This window comes from Typopeltis vanoorti, chromosome 15 (assembly GCF_054136105.1).
Source record: "Typopeltis vanoorti isolate ZY-2024b chromosome 15, IOZ_Tvanoo_1.0, whole genome shotgun sequence".
NCBI classification, from domain to species: Eukaryota; Metazoa; Arthropoda; class Arachnida; order Uropygi; family Thelyphonidae; genus Typopeltis; species Typopeltis vanoorti.
This window is the reverse complement of record NC_143563.1, coordinates 77,137,133-77,160,795: the sequence shown is the minus strand read 5'-3', so window position 1 is coordinate 77,160,795 and position 23,663 is coordinate 77,137,133. Positions and strand designations below refer to the sequence as shown.

The 23,663-nt window shown below is 34.1% G+C and overlaps 1 protein-coding gene across 2 annotated transcripts in view; it reads right to left on the bottom strand.

Annotated features, from left to right (window-relative positions):
* LOC150098911 (SMAD family member 3-like) overlaps positions 1-23,663 on the bottom strand; it is a 162,470-nt gene that overhangs the window by 15,749 nt on the left and 123,058 nt on the right. For both annotated transcript variants that reach the window (XM_090404669.1, XM_090404668.1), the window contains exon 7: positions 7,094-7,231. In XM_090404669.1, the coding sequence (XP_090260795.1) occupies positions 7,094-7,231 (138 nt within the window). The remainder of the gene's footprint in view (positions 1-7,093; positions 7,232-23,663) is intronic.

The window sequence follows — 23,663 nt, the reverse complement described above, 5'->3', positions numbered from 1 at the left end:
TTTCTGGTTACTTGTTTGTATTGAAGTTATGATAACTTCACAATTAATTAATTATGATAACTGTGTGTAATTAATTTTTTGTAGTTTTCTTTTTATATGTTTTGATACCTCGAATGACATAAGTCCAATGACTTATGAAACTTGTTGGGTTATGTTGTTTATTTTAAGAAAACTTATGTTAAGAAACATGTGGTCTCAATACCAAAAATTAACTGCAAAACTAGATTTTTATCCTTTTTTTTTTAATATTAACACATGAAAGAAGTTACACCAGGCATAGACAACATTCAAAAAGAACTTCTGGAAAAAGGGAAAGAAAGCATAATAGATTATCTAAGGCGGCTGTTCAACAAAATACTAAAGAAAGGAAAATTACCAACAGAATGGAGAAAAAAGGAGATGTCAGATCCTGCACTAACTATAGACCCATCACCCTTCTAAGCCACTGCTATAAAATATTCATCAGGATTCTTCAAAACAGAGTCAAACATTCCTATGAAGAGCAGATGGAAGAAAAGCAAATGGGATTTAGAAATAGGAGAAGCACAATAGATGCAATTTTCATATTAAACATATCAGCAGATCTTATGAGAGAAAAAAATAAAAAACTACTGCTGTTATATTGACTGCAAAGCTTTTGACTCAATAAACAGAAGCAAACTCATTAAAATTCTGGAAAACAGAGAGTTTGGCAAATACCTATTAAATTGTATCAAGAATTACTATTCAGAAACACAAGCAATAGTGAAATACAAAAACATGGAAACAGATCAAATAGCAATTAAAAAAGGAGTTATGCAAGGCTACTCATTGTCACCATATTTATTCAACTTCTATCTAAAAGAAGTAGTAGACAAAGGAGGACTACAGATGTGTGAAGGCATAACTGTAAATGGAAGAAATATAACACATTTAAAGTATGCTGACGACATAGTTATCACTATAGACAGCCAAGAAAAATTAGAAAATATCCTGACCAAGCTGCATCAAACAAGTAACAAATATGATATGAAAATCAATTTTAGAAAAAAAAAAAACTAATGGTAATAGGAAGAAAAAGAGAAGCAATCCAAATGAAAATAGGAAACAATAATATATAACAAGTAAAGCAATTCAATTATCTAGGATCAATGATCACCAAAGATCTAGACTATTTCAAAACCATAAAACACAGAATCAGTAATGGATGGATAACAATGGGCAGACTACTACAAAAAATATGGAACAATAAAAGATTCAGCAAAGAACTCAAAGATATATAAAACAATGATAATTCCCACAGTAGATATGGCTCAGAATGTTGGATCTTAAGAAAAAATAAATGGATAAACTCAATACTTTTGAAATGAAATGCCTAAGAAAAATCAATAGAACAAACTGGACAGAAAGAAAAACAAATGAAAAAGACAGAGAAGAACTTAACTTTAAAGAAACAATAATTACAGCACTAAAAAAAGAGCCAACTAAGCTGGTTGGGATACATTTCAAGAATGAACCCAGAAAGACTACCAAACATATTATTAAATGGCAGAATTGAAGGACAGCCCAGACAGAAGAAGATCAAGAAAGAAATGGATTGACAACATTAAAGAAAGCACCCACTTAAACTCCATAATAAAACTTCAAAAAAAGACAGCAGACAGAAAGAAATGGCAAAAATTCGTTTTTGAGGAACTCAACCCACCATGAGCAGAAGAGAAGTTACAAAACCTTTGAGCATGCAAGTTAAGTGTTTCTTGAACAGCTGGAAGGTGTTGTTTAAGAGTACTGTTCCAAAAAATGAAATAGAATCAGAAGCTAGTTCAATAAATCTAAAGTGTGTTATGAATGGTGACTAGGATGTTTGTGTTTTATAGGGTTAAAGGAAAGTAGATAAATGATGAGTTCAGCAGAACAGAACCCACAAAAATACAGAAAAGGCATAAAGCAGAAAAGGAACATCTATGACAAAATGATTGATTGGTCTGTGAGAAAAGGATCATCAATGAACCAACCCTATAAAGAAATTATGTGCTTCTTTTATTTTCTACTTTTAATGCAGAATATTACTAAATTTCATGCCATACTTCCTATATTATTACATCCCAGCAGCTGTATGTCGAGCTGATGGCTTTCAGCAGCCAACTGCTATTAACAATATATAGAACTACTTTCCTTCCCAAGATATGGTGAGCTCCTTTCACATCTATTGCCATATCAATTTGGATGTTACGTGTTGCTATTCTTTGGATAGAAAAAGTTAAAAATATAAGCATCTGTGTCCAGCTGAAGGTCTGTAGGTCACTATTATATTCTCTATTTCTCCTGTTCCAAATCTGTGAACAATAGTTCAGATGAGATCCTATCAAAGCCCTGTAAAGAGGCAAAATGGCATCCTTAAATGTCATCATTTATTTCAGCATTACAATTATCCTCTGATTTGTATTTGCTATCTCTGCTATATGGCTCTTGAACTTCAACTTCCTATTTACTAAAACTCCTGCCAGATACCTAAGCCTGATCAATTTCTTCTAGCATAATCCTGCCAATATGACATGCCATTGGACATATCATTACACCAAAGTGCATTTGAATTTGAAGGTACTGATCTTGTACTGAACAATAGCCTTCCAAGCTGTATCCTGTCAAAAGCCTTAGCAAAGCCTAAAAGTATCATGGTGTATCCATTACCCCTTGTCTCTGTAACATTAGTATAAAATGTGAGCAAGTTGCTCAAATATTATCTTCCCTTCCCTTGATTATGAATCGAATGATAGCTAGAATGTGCAGGAAGAAAGGACTTGATTATGTGGAAGGTAGGAGCGAGATGTTTTCTGTAGGTGAAACTGAATAGCCTGTCGATGAGAAGAGGAGAGTGTGTAGCCAGTCAAGGAAACAAAAACTAAATAGTGAGGCTGTGAGTGCAAGATACCCAAATTAGATAAAAGACAAGCATGGCCTCAACAGGAATAACAGAGACAAAGAATGGGGTAAGAAAAATGAGACTAGAAGAAAGCCACCTTTTTGTTATTTATATTATAACTTTAAATATTTTTGTTATTTAAAGCATTTAAAATTAATATCAGAATTTATTTTGAATTTTTTCATTTGTGTTGCAAAACAGAATTGTCAGACAGAATTTTGAAATGAGTGAGATTAGCTTGCAGGTAGCAATTTGTACATTTCATGTCCTGCTTCTTTAGAGATGTCCATTTTCTTTGGCTAACAATGCTATTTTTGAAACCGTAAAGTAAACATTTTATTTTGTACATGCATAAAGACCTCCAAGATGCCAAACAATTTTGTTTTCACTCTGGGAGAAGAGGCAACAGTGTGGCAGTACAAGATCTATCAAACTGCAGCAGGTTTGATTATTACAAGTGCACACTGTTCAGTCACAGCAAACTCAGGACTGAGCGGTGCACCAGCTCACATTTCTAGGAGAAAGATTTTGCCTTCTCATAATCTGAGGAGGAAGTGGTATATTTTAGTTATTTCTTAGTTACTGATTTGTTTTCAGCTAACAATGTTATACACATCTCACAGAACATGCTTATATGTGTGTATTATATATATATATATATTTAAAAAAAAAAAAAAAAGATTAAATGACTGAAAGCCAACAGATAGAAAGTAAAAAATACTGTTTTAATTCAGTACAACTAGTTTTGTCTTCAAGAAGACTTCTTTGGGTGCACAATAAGAGAACAACCAACAAAAAATTGTGAAATAATAATAAAAAAAAAAGTCTAAACATTAAAGTGTTAGCATATGAACATTTGAAGCTGTTCTCTGTATCTCCTCATTATTGGGGGTGTGCATGCATTCAAAATCGATGAAAGATTAAAAATCTGTGTTGCTGCTGTTGTACAAGATGAGATCCCTACTTGAGTTATTTGCTATTTGGGTCTCTGATAAGCAAAGAATGGTGGCATTTGTCTTATAGTCAAGTAACCCTAATATCACACACTTAGTGACTTAACCTGGTACACCATGAATGTAGTATCTGATAGACATCACAATTCAAAAGTATCTTTAAATAACCTATTGATAATTTCTAACCTGATAACATTTGCTGTTGAGGGTAACAATGACTATGAGAGATAAAAATGTGGTGGTCCCATTGTATAAAGTTTTGATTAGAACAAATCTGGATTTCTGTACTCAGATCTGGTCACCAAATTTGGATACTTACATTTTGAGAACTTCAGCCCAACTGCCAAGTCAACCAAATTAGCCCACCAGAGGGCACCATTAGGACTTTAGGAACAATATTAGTTTCTTGCTTTCTTCCTCATTTGCTTTTGTTAGTGCCTGCGTGCACATACCATATCTTTATGTTCCTGAAGATGGCAACGTGACGTTGCCGAAATATAGAAGTTATTTATTAAAGTTGCCTTTAATTAATATACTTTATATGCGTTGTTAATTCCGTAAACTAATTACCAGTTATGTATGACCAACGTATAAGCCTTGCTACTAGAATTATGTCTCTTCCAGATGTATACCAAGTTCCATGTGACTGCCATCTTTCCTACTTCGGACAAACTGGATGCTCAATAGAATAACATCAATCATCTAAGTTTGAATTAGCTCAACACGGAACAGGGGACAGACAACAATATTCTTTGGTCTGAAACACGCCTTCTACTTAGATATTGGTACAAATTTGAATTCTTATTTAAGGAGAGTGCTGAAGCCATGCTTCACCACCCTAACTTGAATTGAAATTACTGCTTATCCTTATCACAAATACGGGAAAGTTTGATTAGAATAACACATCATTAAAGTGGGTTTTTTTAAATTACTATTAAGAACAAGAATGATATTTTATAAAGACATAAGGGGTCTTAAGAAACCAACTAGATAATACATCTAGTTGGTTTATTTTTATTAATTTATTTTACACTGTTATGATTAACCTTTTCTTCAGTAAAAGCATAAAGCTGTTGGCAATTTAACATCATACAGCTCTTTCTATTTTGAATAAATCAAATGTTTTCATTCTACATTGTAAGAACTTTTTTTTAAGCCACTGACAATGGGTTGTTAATTTCAGACTGAAATATATGGTAGTATATTTAATAAATAATACATTTCCTTGTGTTTTCATGTATATATTGTATAGATCTTCTTATGGATTCTTGCTTAAGAAGGTTACATATCCTTTTTACTACCATCCTATCTGTTTCTCAAAACACTCTAGGTATACATTCAGATATTGCCTCATTTAAATACTTTGGAAATGAGTATATCTGGGGAGGAAAATGAGTCCGAAGACTCATCGCAGGAGACCATCGGCACCATGAACATGTATGGTGCCGATATAATAAATATATGGGCACCATACTCATTAACAGACAAAGTACTCACAACTAACTCTGGCAACCCATTTCACTCATTCACAACTTCAAGCAAAAAATTTAGTTTTCACACCCCAACTAATCACACCTTTATTCAACTTCCAGGGATGACCCCCCCCTTGTTCCGGTCCCTCTAGCCAAATGCTGAATCATTTCCCTTGCATCTATCCTATAAAACCATTAAAGCAACTTAAATGTTTCTATCATATCCCTTCTTCTTCTTCTCCTATCAATCCTAACTTCTGCAATCCACACACACACCTTCAATCTATCCTCATAGGGAACGTTCCACAGGCCACTCACCTCTGAATCCTTCCCACTGCTTCCTCATCCCCCCAAGAAACCCAGGGGACTAGACTTATCAATAATTCAAATGTGGGCATATCAAGGCCTTATAAAGAGGTAAACTGAACTCTTTTAGGTGTTGCCTGCCCATGAAATCCTATGGAAGGAGTGCTGAGACATAAATTTGGTCAGTTTGGAATCAAACATGTATTAATCTATCTTTTTTATATCAAACATGGAATCATTCAATACTTAGCAAATTTCTCCTGCATTGCCAAATTACCCTGATGGGTATTAAACAAGTAATCATTATGGGTGACTTAAATTATCCAAACACTGATTGGATAGAAGAGAAATCTCATAAGAATGAAGGAAAATTGCGAGACAACTTTCTCAAGCAGTATGTGAAAGAAGGAACTCAAAGTCAAGGAGTGTGAATTAAGAATGACTATTTTACCACTAGTTGATGACAGTTATCTTGCCATACTTTCCTGGTAAGTAGTTAATTATATAGATGTTCTAATTAGGACAACTTACATGCTGAACTACAAAGCTGGAAATTATGACAAACTAAGGAGAATACCATCATTGTTCTCATGGTATATATTGAATGGAAAGATATCAGCAATGCATAGATTGGATCTCCCGCAATGAGTCTTCGAACTCCATGGAGGTGCCCGTATTATAATAATAATAATGTAGCAACACCTCTACCATATGTTTCATCCTGATGGCCTCCACTTCTCACCAGATAGCCTCAAACTCATTGCTACATGGTACATTATTATCATTATTGCTTTCATGCATTTCTATCCTAAGTGGACTCAAGTCATTAGTACTACCCCTTCTCTTATCTTTTCTGTTGTTCCTAAAAATGCTATACCTTTACACTCAATCCCAGTTACAACATCTGACTCTGATAACCAGTTTCACTAATGCCAAATCTTAAGCAAATGTATTCAATAAAACAATGAACTTAACCTGTTTGTTTCTGATGCTCCTGGCATTTATGTATAAACAAGCAAATTACCACCTGGGTTTTATCTTTACTTACATCTATAGTCTGCCTGGTCCTGTTGGACAAGTTCTGTTTTCCCTCCACAAACATACTCATTTCCAAAGCATACATTTTTATTCTTTCACTAGATACATAATCATGCTGAATGCCATTTACATCATTATCACATTTGCATACCACACGTTGCCACCATATCTCACATGATTATCTAGTTTCCTCAACTATGTGCAGTATGTCTGACCCAATAAATAATTTTTCTAAGCTCATGATGCCAAATCCATTCAAGTGCAAAAGTATATTGCTAATATATTTTCTGTAAAACAATAACAAATTACTAGATCATTTTCACAGTTATTCCATAAACATCTAAAGGGGACATATTTAATATTCAAAAATGTTTCTTCATAGTTCACAATTTCTAGGAATCATTATATTATTCATAACTTACCAGGTGGGATTTTGCAGACTGTTGCTGGGTGCCAGCCATATCTTTGGTTACAGTTAGGACTTTGAACAAATATGCTGCTATCACTAAGACATTCAGCAAATACTTCACCACCAATGTAATAAAGTCGCACACCACGTCCTGGATAGGGGTAAAAAAAAAATCAGTACATATAATGAAGAGTTACTATAAAAATAGTCCCAATAATAATAAAATAATTATTCAAATTAAGGGGATATTAAATCCCACATTGTTTTAAAACCGAATAAGAAACTCAAAGATTGGAATCAGAGAGTTTCATGCCGAATATAGTAATCTATAAAAGTATTGGCGATTACTAGCGTGAGCTAATGCAAGTAGTCCTAGTATGTAGTATAATCTCAGGCAACTCGTTGCAAAGGTGGGGAAAGTTCTGATCGCTATGCTTGGTATTTATATCGCCGAAATGAAGCCTATTGGCTCTTTATATTTAAGTAAAATAATAAAATAATATTCTGTGAGGCAGATGTCAGTTAATTAACAATAACTGAACCAATTATATTTAACAAGCAAGGCATTCCTTATTTAACCATTATATAAAAAATGGCATTATTTTCATAAAGAAATATGCATAGGAAGATCAAACCATACTTCAATCTTCCTATGGATACAGTACTACCCCTACCTTACAATGCTTTATGACAATCTGCTCATACAATGCTTTTCAATTATAATGAATGCCTATTTATGCAATGTAACACTTTATCACACAACAGTTTTAGAGACATGACACCCCCATGAAGCAACCGATGCACATTTTTTTGTGAACTGTTTGTTGATAGCTCGCTTGTTTTGGTGTTTTGCTTGAATTATAAATTATGACTGTTATTTTATTTTATTGTTAATAATGGCAAGTAAATTCAAAGTCTGAGTGCTGTTGCTTCCAGTGAAAAGAAGACACGTAAACCTATTACATTAGATACTAAGATTAAAATTATTCAATTTAGTGATGGCGGTGTTGAACGCTGAAAAAGGCTACAGTCTAAACTTCCCTCACACTATTGTTGTTACAGTTGTTAACCTGGCATTTTAACCTGGCATCTTACTAATGCCAGGTTAAAAACAAAGATAAGTTCTAAGTGCAAGTAAAAAGTACTACACTAGTAAATACTACAATAGACTGATGACCAAACTTGGCTGGTAGGTTCCTTAAGCCAGCTATTCAGAATAACTTTTATTTTTGCAAAAATTATTCTAAATTTTTTGTTTGCATACCGACAACGAATGCTTTGTTGGTTTACATTATTAACCCATTAACATACAAAGATGTCTGTGACAAGTCTTTTGTTTATTGCACCAAAATTGATTTTGACGTATCACAGACATTACGAAGTTCATGTCAATTTCATACAAAGAAGTCTGTGACACGTATTTTGTTTATTTCACCAAAATTGATTTTGACGTATCGCAGACGTTACGAAGTTTGCATCAATTTCAAACGAATTTAGGGTATTAGGCAGTGAATATACATGCAAATAGACTCTATTCACTAGTTAGTTTGTGTTGCAATTTATTATCATCCCTAATATGTCTGCAAATATTTATAATATGTTAGCTGAAAGTGATATTGAAAGCGGAGAGGACAGTTTGGATAAAAAGCGAGACAAATTTATATCATCAAAGTGTTGGCATTTTTGACTTGTCAAGTGACAATAGCGACAGTAGCAGTGGATGTTCGGTTCAAGGCAATGTTCGTAAACGTTAGAGACCGATATTGTCTAGTAGCGATGATTTCGATGTAAAAGAAAATGAATGGAATTGGTAAGCAAAGGAAAATATTCCTATTATAAAACCATTTACGGAAATTACCGGCGTCAATGCAATTGCTTTGCTAAGATTTGGTGCAAATCCGACACCTCTTTCTGTTTTGAAACAAATACTTTGTGATGATTTCTTTGACATGATAGTTACAGAAACTGATAGATATGCGGCTCAAGCAATAAACGAGGAAATTACTAAAAAGACTGAGAATGGTATCCAATAACAAGTGACGAATTGCAGGCATGTTTTGCATTATGTATAATTATGTCACAGGTAAAAAAATCTAATATAGACATGTATTGGTCAGAGAGGGCTGTGGTCGAGACACCCATATATTCAAAAATTATGCCTCGTAAACGCTTCTTGGCTATATCTCATTTTCTCCATTTCATGGATAATGAAACAATAAAGAAAGATGACAAAATATGTAAAGTGAGAAATATAGTCGACTACCTGAATAATAAGTTTCAGCAATTATATACACTAGATAAAAATGTAGTATTTGACGAATCCCTTATGAAATATAGAGGCTGACTAAATTATGTACAGTTCATTGCTAGCAAACGAGCACGATTTGGAATAAAATTTTACAAGCTATGTGAATCAGACTCTGGATATTGTTCAAAGTTCAAAATTTATACAGGAAAGGATAAAATTCCAGGAAGCAATACACCTGCATCTCAAAATGTCATCATGGAGTTGGCCAAACCTATTTTAGGAAAAGGATATACGTTATTCTTAGATAATTGATATTCATCACCAGAATTATTTTATTTCTTGAGAAAAAATAGTACAAATGTTGTGGGGACAGTTAGAAAAAAGTGCAAGAATATGCCTAAGAAATTGACGACATATAAAATAAAAAAAAGGCGAATCAAAAACTTTCTCTTGTCGAGGAATTTTGTCATTATGTTGGCGCGATAAGAAGGATGTTTACATGATAAGCACAAAGCATTCAAAAGAAGAAATAATAGATACAGGAAAAGTAAGGAGAAGTAAGAGGGGCGATGAAGAAAAAGTAATAAAACCTAAATGTGTTCTTGAATACAATTGTGGAATGGGCGGTGTCGATGTTGTTTTCCAATTATGCGAAAATGCGTCAAAGGTTACAAGAAAGTATTTTTCTATTTGATGGATATTGCTATTTACAATGCTTATGTTTTATATTCCAAACTACCCAATACATCAAAACTAACAATAGTCAATTTCCGTTTGAACATAGCAGAAGATATGTGTTATCAAATATATCTTTACCTAATTATAGTACCTGTGGACGTCTATCGCAAAAGGACTGCCCAATTAGACTCCAGACAAAAAATTGGGCACATTTCCCTGAACATATACCCCCCTACTGATAAAAAAAAGCAACATCCAGCAAAGAGATGCTATGTATGTGCCAAGCAAAATTATTAATATTCTTTATAATAAGGTAACAATTAACGAAATAAATCAAATGAATTAAATAAATAGTAGTTTATTATATATACTGTTCCAACTTTAAAAATAATTTATATGTCAAAGGGTTAACATACATATGTGACTGCTTAAAAATGTTATTAATCCATTACATGCATCCATACACACGCACAGAAAAGCAGTGATTTACAATATGACAAAATTTGCTATATAATGGTGGTCTGGAACCTAACTTGTCATATGACCAGGTATGCCTGTATCGATTAAATTAACTGAAATTAATGGAAAAAAGCTAAATTTTTTCAGTGAAGGAACCCTTGATAAATGAGTTTTTAATTTATCATTAAAGAAAGAAAGAGGAAACAAGAAGCAAAGACAAGAATTTAACAACAATAGAAGAATAATATCAAAATTCTAAGACTCATAAGTAAATGAAATGAAATTAATTAATTTAATTAAATGAAATAAATTAATAATGCTAAAAATGAAAAATTATGAATTACTTTTTTATTGGTAATCCCATACACAAGAGGTTGTTCAAACTATAGTACATTAGTAGTGAGGAGAGACAGAAAGTTAAGGGGAAAGCAGATACTTGTTAATATTGAATTTGAAGACCTTCCAATTGTATTTTGTAGAAAATACATGAGACTGTCCCAAAGGATAGCAGCAGCAGAAAGAATGAGTGAATTGGAAGAAAAATTCTCTCTATCAGTTTGGAGTTGAACCGTGAAAGAGTGATGAATTGTAGAAGAGCAGGAGCTATGCCGATCAACCAGAGAATACATGCAGTTTACAGACAAAAAAAAATACAGTTGGTGGGTAGAAGATGGCACTGTGTGTAGATGGAGGATAGTGTTACTGTATGCTAAGATTAAGTAATAGAGATGGTAGGTTGTGTGAAGGACTGCCCTCACATGATGAGCCCATGAACTTGGAGGTATCGCATAATAATAGTAAGCAGAACAAACCAATACACATAATCAAACATCTATATGAAAGTGGGCGGAGTGAAGTATTTTTAGGGAGCCCTTAGGAGCACCACTCCAAATGTGATAAAGGTATATAATGGTTGGTTAGATCAGTAAGATTTAGAGCTAATCTGAAGTAGAGTAAAACCTTGAGTGACAAAGAAAACCAAATTTTTTAATAGATGCTGAGGTAGTGATATTTGTAGTATTATATTTATGATTCTTTTTAGTGTCTTCCACCCATGAAATATTATAAACCTATATAGTGTGTTAGTACCATGGGTAGGATAAGAAATTTTTTATATCATTTTATTTAGGTATGAGATTTGGGTGTGAAAAAAGAAAAATGGGAGAAAAAGTTACCTTTTCAAAAAAATGACAAGTTTGAGATTTGAAGGATTTTAAAGTAAACAAGGTTGACGTGAATGCTGCAGGCAGTGATCTTTTGGAAGTTTTGTTAAATGAAAATTAGGACTGCATCAGTAAAAGTATGGATTTGGATCTGAAGTCAAATGGAGAAAGCCATTCTGATGATGTGGAAAAGAAGAGAGTGAAAAGAACACAACCTTGTGTAACTCCAGTATCAGTTGCAAAGTTTGAGGTAAAGTTCCATCCATTAAAACACATAATGCGTAACCAGTGACAACCCAGTTGCAGAAGTAAGAAATTCACCCATACAATGAGTCAACACTTACTTAATAGGCCTTTGAGCCAAACTTAGTCAAGTGCTTTACCGCTATCAAGACCATCAACATAAGAAGTATCAACAGAAAAGAAGTTGAACTGGCAGAAGAACTAAAGAAGTATGATGGGAATCTAACTGGTGTTACTGAGACAAAGAAGACTAAACAGGCGAAAGTCTGCTAAATAATTAAATAATAAATCTAGGATGTCATATTTGAGCAATAATGTTCAAGGAAAGAATAGTAAAAATAGCATTCAACACTAAATATGAAGATGAAATTGCCTGCTAATAAATTTCAAAATTTGCCCACATAACTGCTTGAAATTGCCTAGTCAATTGGTGCCTATGATCCCACATAAGGTTGTCCTAAGGAAGAAACAAAGTAATTTTTTGAGTCATTAGAGAAGGCAGCTAACACAAAAGAAATGGAAAAAAAACTGGATGTTGTTGGAATCTACACAACAGGACAGGAAATTAATTCCAGGTATATAGAAATATTTTGATAAAATTTGGAAAAAAGAGCAAAGCTAATAATAATTTTAAGTGCCTGATGGATTTCTTTTCAGAACACAGACTAACATCATCTTTTAACATAAAGATGTGCACAAATTCATATAGTGAGAAGACAAGAAAACAGAAATGTATTATTAGCTAATATTACTGTATTAGTGATATCTTCATATCAGTTCAGGATACAAGATTATATAGTGGATTTAAAACTGTAAGTGGTTATCACTTTGTTTTAAGAAGGATTAAAATTAACATTATATTGAAAAGAAAAACATATAAGCAAGTTTTAAAAAGAATCAAAGTCAAGAAGCTTTTATAGGTGAGCTCAGACACACTCAACTATATTTTTGCATCATCAGCAAACAACTGAACATCTACTATCAGGACCTTCCCAATATCATTAATGTATAGATTGAACAACAATGGTTACCTTAGATTTGATAGATTCACACCCATCATATATCACTTTCTGATATCTTTCAGCCACCCACATATCGAAGTCATAGTTTATATTAGTGGCGGCTTGTACATAAGCACTACAACAATGCAGCACTCCCAAGGAAAAAACGAAAAAATTAAATTTTGTTTGTGTTTATAAATAATAAAATGTTTACAACATTATATAAATGCACTACAACATGTTAAAGGTTACAGCTTATGTTTCGACATTGATTGAATAGTTAATAATTGGAATTGCTCGATTAATGCTTTAGCTTATGAAACAAATGCACTGCGATCTAACGCAGTCTCAGAATTATCATGTTCGGTCAGTTGCGACTAGACTCGCCGATATTTGTTTTGCACTGTCACTGCACGTAACAAGTGCAAATGAATATCGGCGATTCTCAAAATTCTCGAATATGTAAATTTACTTATTAATAAATTGGTTACTGATTAGGAAAAAATGAATTATTTTTCTTATTTTGTATATGCAGCACCCACACTCAAAATTTTCACCAGCCACCACTGGTTTATATCCTAATCCCATATTCTCTTAGCAAAGTTTAACAGTACCATAGTGTATCACTTCCTTTTATCCAACTCAGCAGTAACATTGTTATAAAATATAAACAAATTGCTAAAACATAACCTTTTAGTAAATCAATGTTGTTCTTTGCAAAATATAGCTTATCCATCAATCATTTCTATATGTGAATTCTTACCAACTTCTCTAAGATCTTCACCACCATTCCAGAGATACTAATAGGTTGGTAGTTAGATACATCAGTTTTTGCACCACCCTTGTACAAACATTGATAGTTCCACTGTACAAGATATAATTTGACAAGTACTTGTACAAGTATAATTTGAGTCTTAGCTCAGGAAAGATCCTTATGGGATCTTTCCTGAGCTAAGACTTAAATTATACAAACACGATAAAAGGCAGTTCAGCTGAACATTCAATTAACACTTGCTGATATCCCATCTGGATTGGATAAGTAAATGTGGTTGTGGAGTAGTACTCATGGTAAGAGATAAATTGTGTTCTCTCAGAGTATAGAATCAGAGTGAAAATAACACTAATGGCTTTAAGAGTATATGGTGTGAAGTAGAAGTGGATAGGACAAGATATTTAGTGGGATGCTTCCACAGATCAGGAAATATAGATGGTGATGAACAGGAAATGTTTAGGCAAATTGGTTTGATTTAGTAGGTGCAAAGCAAATGATTATTATGAAGGACTTCAACTATGGCAGCATAAACTGCACAGATGAGGTAGCATACAGTAAGTACTAAAGGAACTGAATTTTTGGATTTCTTGATGGACAACTGTCTTAGGCAGCATGTGGATGAAGAAACACAAAGATCAGGAGTTTTAAACGTGGTTGTAAATCAGATGATCTAATTGTGACTGAGATGTCATACTCCAGTTGATGTGAGTGACTATATAGTCCTGACTTAGAAGATGAATGTGCATACAGAAGTATCAAGAGCAGAAGAAATTTATGTGGAATTATAAGGCAGGCAACTATAATAGACTTAGAAAACCAACTTGCAATAGTACAAATGAAAGATTTGAAGGGAAGAATGTCAGTAGTGCATAGTTGATACTTAAGAGAAAACTGATGACAGTGATGGTAGATTATATTATTATTATTATTACCCAAGGCCTCATGGAGTCAAAGACTCATCTGGGAGGTTCTTTTATCACACACACAGCTCATCATACCATGCTTTGAACACATTCAGACTCCCTGCAGACACCACACTCTCAGGCAAGGCATTCCAATCATTTACAACTCTGCATGAAAAAAAACCTGCCTCTCATTCCCCTACTCACACCTTCTTTATACAGTTTCAAGAGATGACCTCTGGTTCTCTCCCGATCTCCCACTATTTTCTGTAGAACTTCTCCAGCATTGATCCTATAACAACCCCTTACAAACTTGTAAGTCTCTATCATATCTCCCCTCTTCCTACTGTCCACTAGACTCTACAAATTGCATCTCCTCAATCTTTCCTCATACTCGACATTCCAGAGGTCAGGAACTACCTTAGTCAGTCGCCTTTGGACCCTTTCCAACATCTCTTCATCCTTCTGAAAACCAGGTGACCAGATCAAAAAATGTGCTCACATTGAATCTGATGTGCTGAGGATTAATCCTGGTAAGAACAGTCCTATTTTATTTATTTCAGTGTGAAGGTTTAAGTGATAGTTCCATCTCGAATATCCTAATATTTACTGTGGCGTTTCACTGAATTTAGCCGAAGTTAGAAGTTGAAAATAATTCCCCTTGAAGCAATAACTGCTGCGATTAATAATGTTATAAGTGCTTGCTAAGTGTTAAATATAGAGTGTAACTGAGTGATACCAGCAAATTTATTTAGCAAGAAATTTTGTAGTATTGATCAGCGTGAACAATCTTTGTAATTGAGAGAACTGTGAATTTTGTATCTGAAGATTTGAAGTCTAATTTAATATGAATGTTTTGACCTGACAAACTAAGTTAATTGTATTGTCTTATTTTCGGAGTTAAATTTATGTATTTGTCATATAACCTTATATTAAATGTTTTGTTTTGTTGATTTCAATATTGTGTATGCCTGATTCTTTTTCATTGCACCGTTCATAAAAAGTTCGAACCTTGCGGGAGCCCTAAGTGAAAAATATTAAATTCGGCCTGTATGAATAAGGAGACTGCTAAGTTAATTGAAGATTGATTCTACTATTTTACATAGACTAATCTAAATATAGGGTGGTGCAGTATAAATATAAATTTCCCTACCTTTTGATTAGTAATCAATCAGCAATTAATTGGTTTTATTAACAACAACTTAACAAGATGACGAACCATAGAGTCAAGAAGGACGTTCCAACACAACCATATCTCACTTATTCCGACAATCTTTGGTTGAACAGATGCAATTAATGCAACCATTTCATCTGCCTTGTTTCTTATACTTCTAGCATTTGTATACAAACACAACAGCTCATTTCTGGATCTACAGATAGTTCCACTGATACCACCCACTCGATGTGATCTCTCAATGCTCGACTGAGGCATTTCCCTTTCTGCTTATTCATTTTAAAACCCTTTTCAATTCCAACTGTTTCCTCTTGATCCCAGGTCATCCCACTCCTTTCTACACATGCTCTCACCTCCTCTAGGAGCATCCACCTTTCTCATGCTGTGTACCCCTGAACCACCCTGAACTTCCCCATTTTCCTGTTCCTCTTGCACATCCATTCTCACATTTTCTATACTCATACCACTCACTTCCTCATTCATAACCACCTCTTCAATCTCTCCTAACTTACTCTCCTGCTCTTCCACATCACTTCCCGCTTGATCTGATTTATTCTCTCTCTCTCTCACTCTACTCACTTTTCTACCTTCCAGCAGCAGTCTCTCCAAGCGACTCACACCATAACCACTCAAATGCAACTCATTGCTCCCATACAGCTCACTTCATCCCTAAAACTAATTCCGCACATTAACAAACTGTACTCCCATCTCCTCATACATTTCAGCCAGCATATCATTCATAATCCTTGCTCTCTACCTCATCTCACCACAGTCATACCTAGGCAACATGCTGGCCACCCTTCTCTTTTATCCTTCTAAGCAGCCTCCTGATATATACCTCAAGTAAAGAAGATAAAGCAATTTGGAATCAAATAAATGACTAGAGAAATTAAACAGGGATTGCAGATGAAAAGAAAGACATAAATTGAGAGGTACAGCACAGCTACATGAGGAATATAAGGCTCATTCTAGGAAAGTGACTAGTATTGTAAAAAATTAGAATATGAGAAGAGACTAGAGCTGCAATCAGAAGAATCCCAAGGAAATTTTTCACTATGTGGTGAGCAAGAAGAAAAATAATGGTGGAGGATTACTTTGCAAGATGGAGATGGGACTCAGGTGACCAATGAGATGGTGATCAAAGACCAGCAGAGATTTGTTAAGGAATGCTCTTGTTTTAGTAATCTGGTTGCTTTTACAGCAGAGTAATAAGAGCAATGAATTCATCATAACATACTAATAATGGAATCACTTAATTTAAATGTCTTTATTTGTAAAATTTTTGGCTAAGTTTCATAGCCATTGTCGATACATTTTCAATACACTGTCAAATCTTAGTTGAAAGTTTTACAAATAAAGACAATTAAATTTAATGTAAGTGATTCTGGTAACACTATTCTGGTCAGGCACACACTCCAATTTTTTGGGAGGATTTTGCAAAGGCATTTGACAGGGTGCTAAATGACTAGTTCGTTTTTAAGTTGCAACATATGATATCAGTTTAGTGAATTAGATTGGTAGCTGGCTTTCTGATAGATATCACAATGTATATGGAGAAGCAGCATCTGAGAGTAGGTTCAGTACCAGAACCATTACTGTTTAATCTTTTTGTCAATGATATTGTCATGGGACAACAGGGAGATATTTAGTTATTTGCATACAATGTGAAGCTTGGGAGGGTTATTAGTAATAGTGCTGATGTTTTGGTTCTTTGATTGGATTTGAATAAGGTGGAAAAATGAATGAGGATATCAGTTTAATGCAGCTAAATGTAAGAACTTTGAGATCCACAGATTGGATGCTTCATAGTCACTTGGTAGAGCTATACTGGAAGGAAGCAAGGGATCTTAAGTGATTACAAGTATAAATTTGAAGTTCAGAGGACATGTCATAAAGGTTGTGAAGGCAACCCAGAGAACTGCTGCAATGTTTAGGCAGATACTTACCAGCAGAGATGGGGTGGTGTTCCAGTGTACAAAGGTCTGATCAGAACACGATGCATTACCTGAGAGGATGGAGAAACTACAAACAGTGGATGAGTTTAACAAATGGTACAATAGAATTTGTGTTTAGACTGGTGCTGACCAGTCTGACCACAATGAGTCTTGTAACCCCATGGAGGTAAATAGAATAATAATAATAATAATAATAAATATCAGGAAGGCGGCAGAATTTTCTAGAGCAGGGGTCGGCAACCTTTTCAGACTCGCGGGAGTTTAATTAACCCCTTAACTTACCAATTAAAAATCAGAAAGCGGTCGTTTTTCTGCTAATTTTTTGGGCGAGGGCGATTTGATGGATCAAATTCATCATTTGAAAAATAATGATGAATTTGTGCAAACGCAAACGAAATAGCCGATACATGCTGTTGGCAACTTTTCTCGGCTGAAAGGAAATAGGCACAAGATTGTCTAGCATCTATATTCGGTTGTACTTATATGTGAAACCAAAATTCAAAATCAATTTTGGTGCAATAAACAAAAGATGTGTCACAGACATCTTTGTATGTTAAGGGGTTAAGAGAAAATAGTGAGTGAAAAAAAAAACTTTTTAACTTATCAATTTTATTATATCAATCTTAAAAAACACAGAATTATTTAAAGCTTGAGATTAAGAGATAAAGTACAATATTCTCGTAATGACGTCTGATATTATATTTTTTTATAACAGCAACAGTTTTATGACAAATAAGACAAAGGGGATTATCCTCATTTTCAATCAAGAAGTGCTTGCTGTTCCATTCATCATTAAACCTTCCTTCATCTGTAATTTTATGTTTTCTTGAACCCATTTTTGAAATTATTTTTAAGAAATATATATCCTCTGAAAATAATAGTTGATGTTATTGAATTACATTAAAATACAGACCAGGAAACATGACTGAAACAGTGCGGCAAAATCTCGATTTTCGTCAGATGAAGTCGCCAGGTTATCCCCACATGTGATGACTCACACGGTTGACTTACGCCAATTTGCATGGCGATATCATGAAGTATGGGTATAAAATTATTTTTAATTTATTATTCATATTATAAAATGTATTATTTAGATAATTCAGCATATGGGCCATGTGCCATGTAATATGGTTAACTTTTTATGGGCTGCCAAAAATGCGTTTGGGCTGCATGCGGCCAGCGGTTGCCGATCCCTGTTCTAGAGGTTCTAGAAAAGCTTAGAAATAGAAGAAAGAGCAATGTTAAACGAATCCAAAATGATAATGGTGACATGAAAACTGAAATGAAAGATATTCTGGATATCTGGAATAACTTTGAAAGCTTGTTAAATGAAATAAGCAGTAACAGAACATCTGCATAAAACCTTCAAGAAGGAATGCAATTATGAGTACATATTAACACCTGAGGTAGAAAAGGCAATGAAAAGCCTGAAATGTGAAAGGCAGCAGGAGTAGATAATATTTCACCAGACACACTTAAATATGGATGCATAAAAGTTTTACAGGTGGTGTACTGTATAATGAAGCTGAATTCTAGATGAGTGAAATACAGCTATGAGAGCTCTCCCATTTATAAAAATGGAAATAAAACAATGTAAAAATCACAAGAGGAATTTCTGTACTAAGTGTTTCAGGTAAGATTTATGCAACCATACTTGAGAAGAGAGTGAGAAAAATTGTGGAAGGGAAACTTGGAGAAGAACAAGCCGAGTTCAGGATAAACAGAGGAAGTTATTAGGATCAGATTTTCACTTTACAACAAAAAGTCAATAAATCATGGGAATGTAACAAGGATCCGTATTTAAGTTTTGTAGACAAAATATTAAAAGACATCAAACTTAGCTCTTTGCTTTATGCAGAATCCTGTGCAAGTCTCCAAGATTCTTTACCTAAATTGAATAGCAGCTTTAACAAATTTGGCAAAAAAATTTAGCAATAAAAAGATCAAAACTAGGAAAATAGACAAGAGGATGAAAAACTTCAGCTGCATTCAGAACTTATAGAACATGTAAACTATTTCAGCTATTCAGGCATAATTTTTAGTGAAATGGTAAATTAAATATGGAAAAAGATAACAGAATAAGCAAAGCTGGTGTGGTGGGATGCCAGATGAATAAATTTATATGGAATATGAGAAAAATTAGTCAAAATGTTAAGCTAAGAGTATCATATTTTGTGTACTGCTGTCCTTTGAAACAAGACTTTAACTACAAGTCTTCATATCCAATGTTATAAATTTCTTGTTTTACTGCAGCTTTTTACCTATTTACAGTCTTAGTGTGCTATAAGTTGAAATGTTTTCTCAACTATTATTGCCCACCACATGATGAATTATAAATAGCTATGACATCTTTTAGTAATGATCCACCCAGTGAGAATTACTTATCATTTAGCAGGATAACTTACTCATAGTAAGTAATCTCTTACCCAGTTTATAATCTGTCTTTTGTTCATGCATGAATGTGATCTTTCAGCCATACTACTACTACTACTTTATGATAGTGCTTTTAGTTCAGTGTCATGTTATAATCCTTTTGACAGTGACAACCATCTCTGCATGTGCATACATGTAGTAGGAAACAAAATTTTTAACTTAGCTACCATATTTTAGCAAACCTGTTTTAAGTTATTGGCAATTCGTTTAAATTTGGCAGCATCTATGCTCCCAACAGGAAGGCAATGGGTCTGAGTTTCACTGTAGCATAAATGCTTGTGAATGTTTTTAGGCAGTAAATGATTTTCATCACCTGGCAGAAGACCTCTACCCTGTTTACTGAAGGTCTGAAATGATTTAGAAAAAATCCATGTTTGGTCTTTAGAACAAGATTTTTAGATTATCTAACCCTGAGCACATCCAATATGAATGTGCTATAGATTAACCTTTTAAATTTTAAAAATAATTTTTAAATTACATATAAATTAAATAAATTGTGTCAACATACAAAAAATGCTTATGCCAGATCACACCAAATTTTTTAAAAATTTGATTCTGCTTTTGATTACTAGCAATTTAATTAATTTAACGTAATTAATTGTGTGTGTGTGAAGGCAAATCTCATATGGAGATGGCAGGGTTTTTCCTTCCAGGAAGACAGACAAACCATCCCAAGAAAATATACACCGAAAGACATAGCATACTATAGAGATAGGATTAACAATTATATCACAGCATTAATCAGGTTTCTATGAAGCCAAGTTATTTGGAGATTATTATTATTGTTATTATATAGAGGCACTTCCATGGAGTCTGAAGACTCCTTGCAGGAGACCCAATCTATCTACACAATCTATCATACCTCTCCTTGAACCCATAACAGACAAAACACTCAACTGACTTTGGCAACCCATTCCATTCATTCACCACACTCCAAGCAAAAAATCTAGTCCTCACACCTCTACTAACCACACCTTTATTCAACTTCCAGAGATGATCCCTTGTTCTGGTTCCTCTAGCCAAGTGCTGAAACATTTCCCCTGCATTTATTTATCCTTCTTGTAGAAAGGCTTATATGCTGGTTAAACATGATAACTAAATACTTAAGGAATTGACAGCGTACACTAGAAATATAAATCAAATAAACTTTAATATATACTTTCCGATATTTTTGCAACATCATGTTGCCATCTTCATGGGAACTTAAGATAAAGACACGTGCATGCAAGTACTACATAACAACAAATGAGAGACGAAGTGAGGAAGCTATCATTTTCCTAAAGTCCTGATGGTGCCCCTGGTGGGCTATATTAGGTATTCTTGGCCTTTGGGCTGAAGTTCTTCTGATATATGTTTCCCAAATTTGGGGCCGTCTCATGCATCCAAATTTGTTGAGGTTTGGCATGTTCCTAAGGGCTGAGGCTGATTCCATGAATAGTCTTTCATATTTGAACTTGCTGCAGTGTATTACTGTGGCTTTCTTCCACCTTATTCTGTGGCGAGTATCCAGAGCATGGTCTGCAAGCCCAGAGTGGCTGTACTGGTGAAATCGGATGTAGTCCTTGTGTGCTAAGATTCTGATATTTGCTATCCTGCCTGTTTGGCCAAAGTAGAACAATTTACAGCTGCAAGGGACCTGGTATACACCAGGTAGGTCTAGGGGAAGTGGTTGGTCTTTAGTGGAGCGGATAAAGGATGCCAATTTTCTATATGGTCTGTAACAAGAGGTCAAGTCATGTTTTTTTAGGCTTTTGTTGATTTTTTCCGAGGTGCCTCAGATGTAAGGAATGGTGATGGATATAAGTAATCTTTTTTGTGAAGGGGGAGGTGGGTTGTGGATAACTGGTTTTAGTATTTTTTGGATTTTATTTTTTTATTTATTTTTTTGGGGGGAGGAGGGGAGGAGCCATTGGCTGAGAAAGTGTTAAGGATGTGATTTAGTTCAGTGGTTAGGTAAATGTCTCTATCATATCCCCTCTTGGTCCCTCGCCTCTGAATCCTCTCCACTGCTTCCTCATCCCCAAAGTCCCCCCCCCCTTTATCTTATTAAACATAAAATTCAATAAATTATTATAAAAAAGTATCCTTGGAATCTTGGATGTCCTCTTAACCCGTTGTTGGATCCTACTTCGTCTTAATCTGTACCTTGGATCCGACATGTTATTTACTACGATGTTCTTAACCTAAAAATAGTTGCTAGTTGGTTTCTAATTCAAATATAGAGAAAATTTATATTTAAAGACTGCGCCACTCTATATCTGAATTAGTTCAAGAATTGAAGAAAAATCAACCTTCAACTATTTCTCCTTAATATATATACTGGCCGAGTATATTTGACTTACTTAATTTACCAGCTTTGGTTCGAATATTTTATGAATGGTGCAGTAAAAGAGATTCAGGCAAAATACAACTTTTGATTAACAAAAACAAACATTTAATATAAGCTATATAACACATACATAAATTCTACTTCTAATTTAAACAATAAAAACAAGTCAAATATTAAGCCAAGTCAATCACATTAGTTCGACCTTCCAAGCCTTCACATACACTTTCTCAGCTTCTGAGTTACAAAGTTCCTACACATATATAAATATAATAGAACTTCCTATCTAATCAGTTTTCACACACACTTCTCAGTCATGCTATAAGTTCAAAATATCGCAGGCACTAATAGTTGAAAATATCTCTCTAACAATTCTTAACTTCAACTCTCAATCACGAAGAGTTTCCACAGTTGAGGTTAGGTTAAGCATAGCGTAATTAACACTCAATTCTTCAAGCATTGAAATAATACACTAAGATAGTCCTTACCGGAAATAGTTCCTAGTACATCAAATACGTTGTGAGCAAACTTTTAAATTAATTTTATTTCACTTAAGAACACATCTACAAGACTTATCCACAGTTATAATTAAAACACTATCAATCGCGCTTCAGAAATCCAGACATCGACTGCAGGGTACTTCAACTATCCTTGTTACCACTCATAAACTATTTAAAACACTGTGCAGTTCTCCTTAGGGCAAATCGGAAATAAGCCGCAATTCTAGACCAACTGGGTTTATTCAGAATTCTTCCTTGAACATCCAGCTTTTTATATTATCCGATCACAGCATCAATTTCCCTTTTATTATTACTGCTGGCTTCACTTTCAGCTAACTATAAAATTCACTTCGTCCTTGCTCACTTATAAAAATTACCCTCTTAACTCCTGCCCTTAAGAACCTTTCATTTACTTCTACTTCTCTAGTTTATGCCCTTGCTTCCTTTCACTTCCAAGTTTCCATCCCAACTCTCTCTTGTTACCTCTTATATTTTTTTATTATTCTTTTTTTAGCCCTCGCTCTGTTCCAATCGCGCTCGTTTATTTCACGTGCTTCCATGACAACAAATAAACGTAAACATTTTCGCTAACGTTACATAAGGTTATACCACTACATTCAGTTATTACATAACGTTAAACTTTCACAAACAAGAATAAATAGAATATTTGCATTTCAATAAATGCGTAGTTAAATTACAAGTTCTTATAATATTGACATAACAATAAAT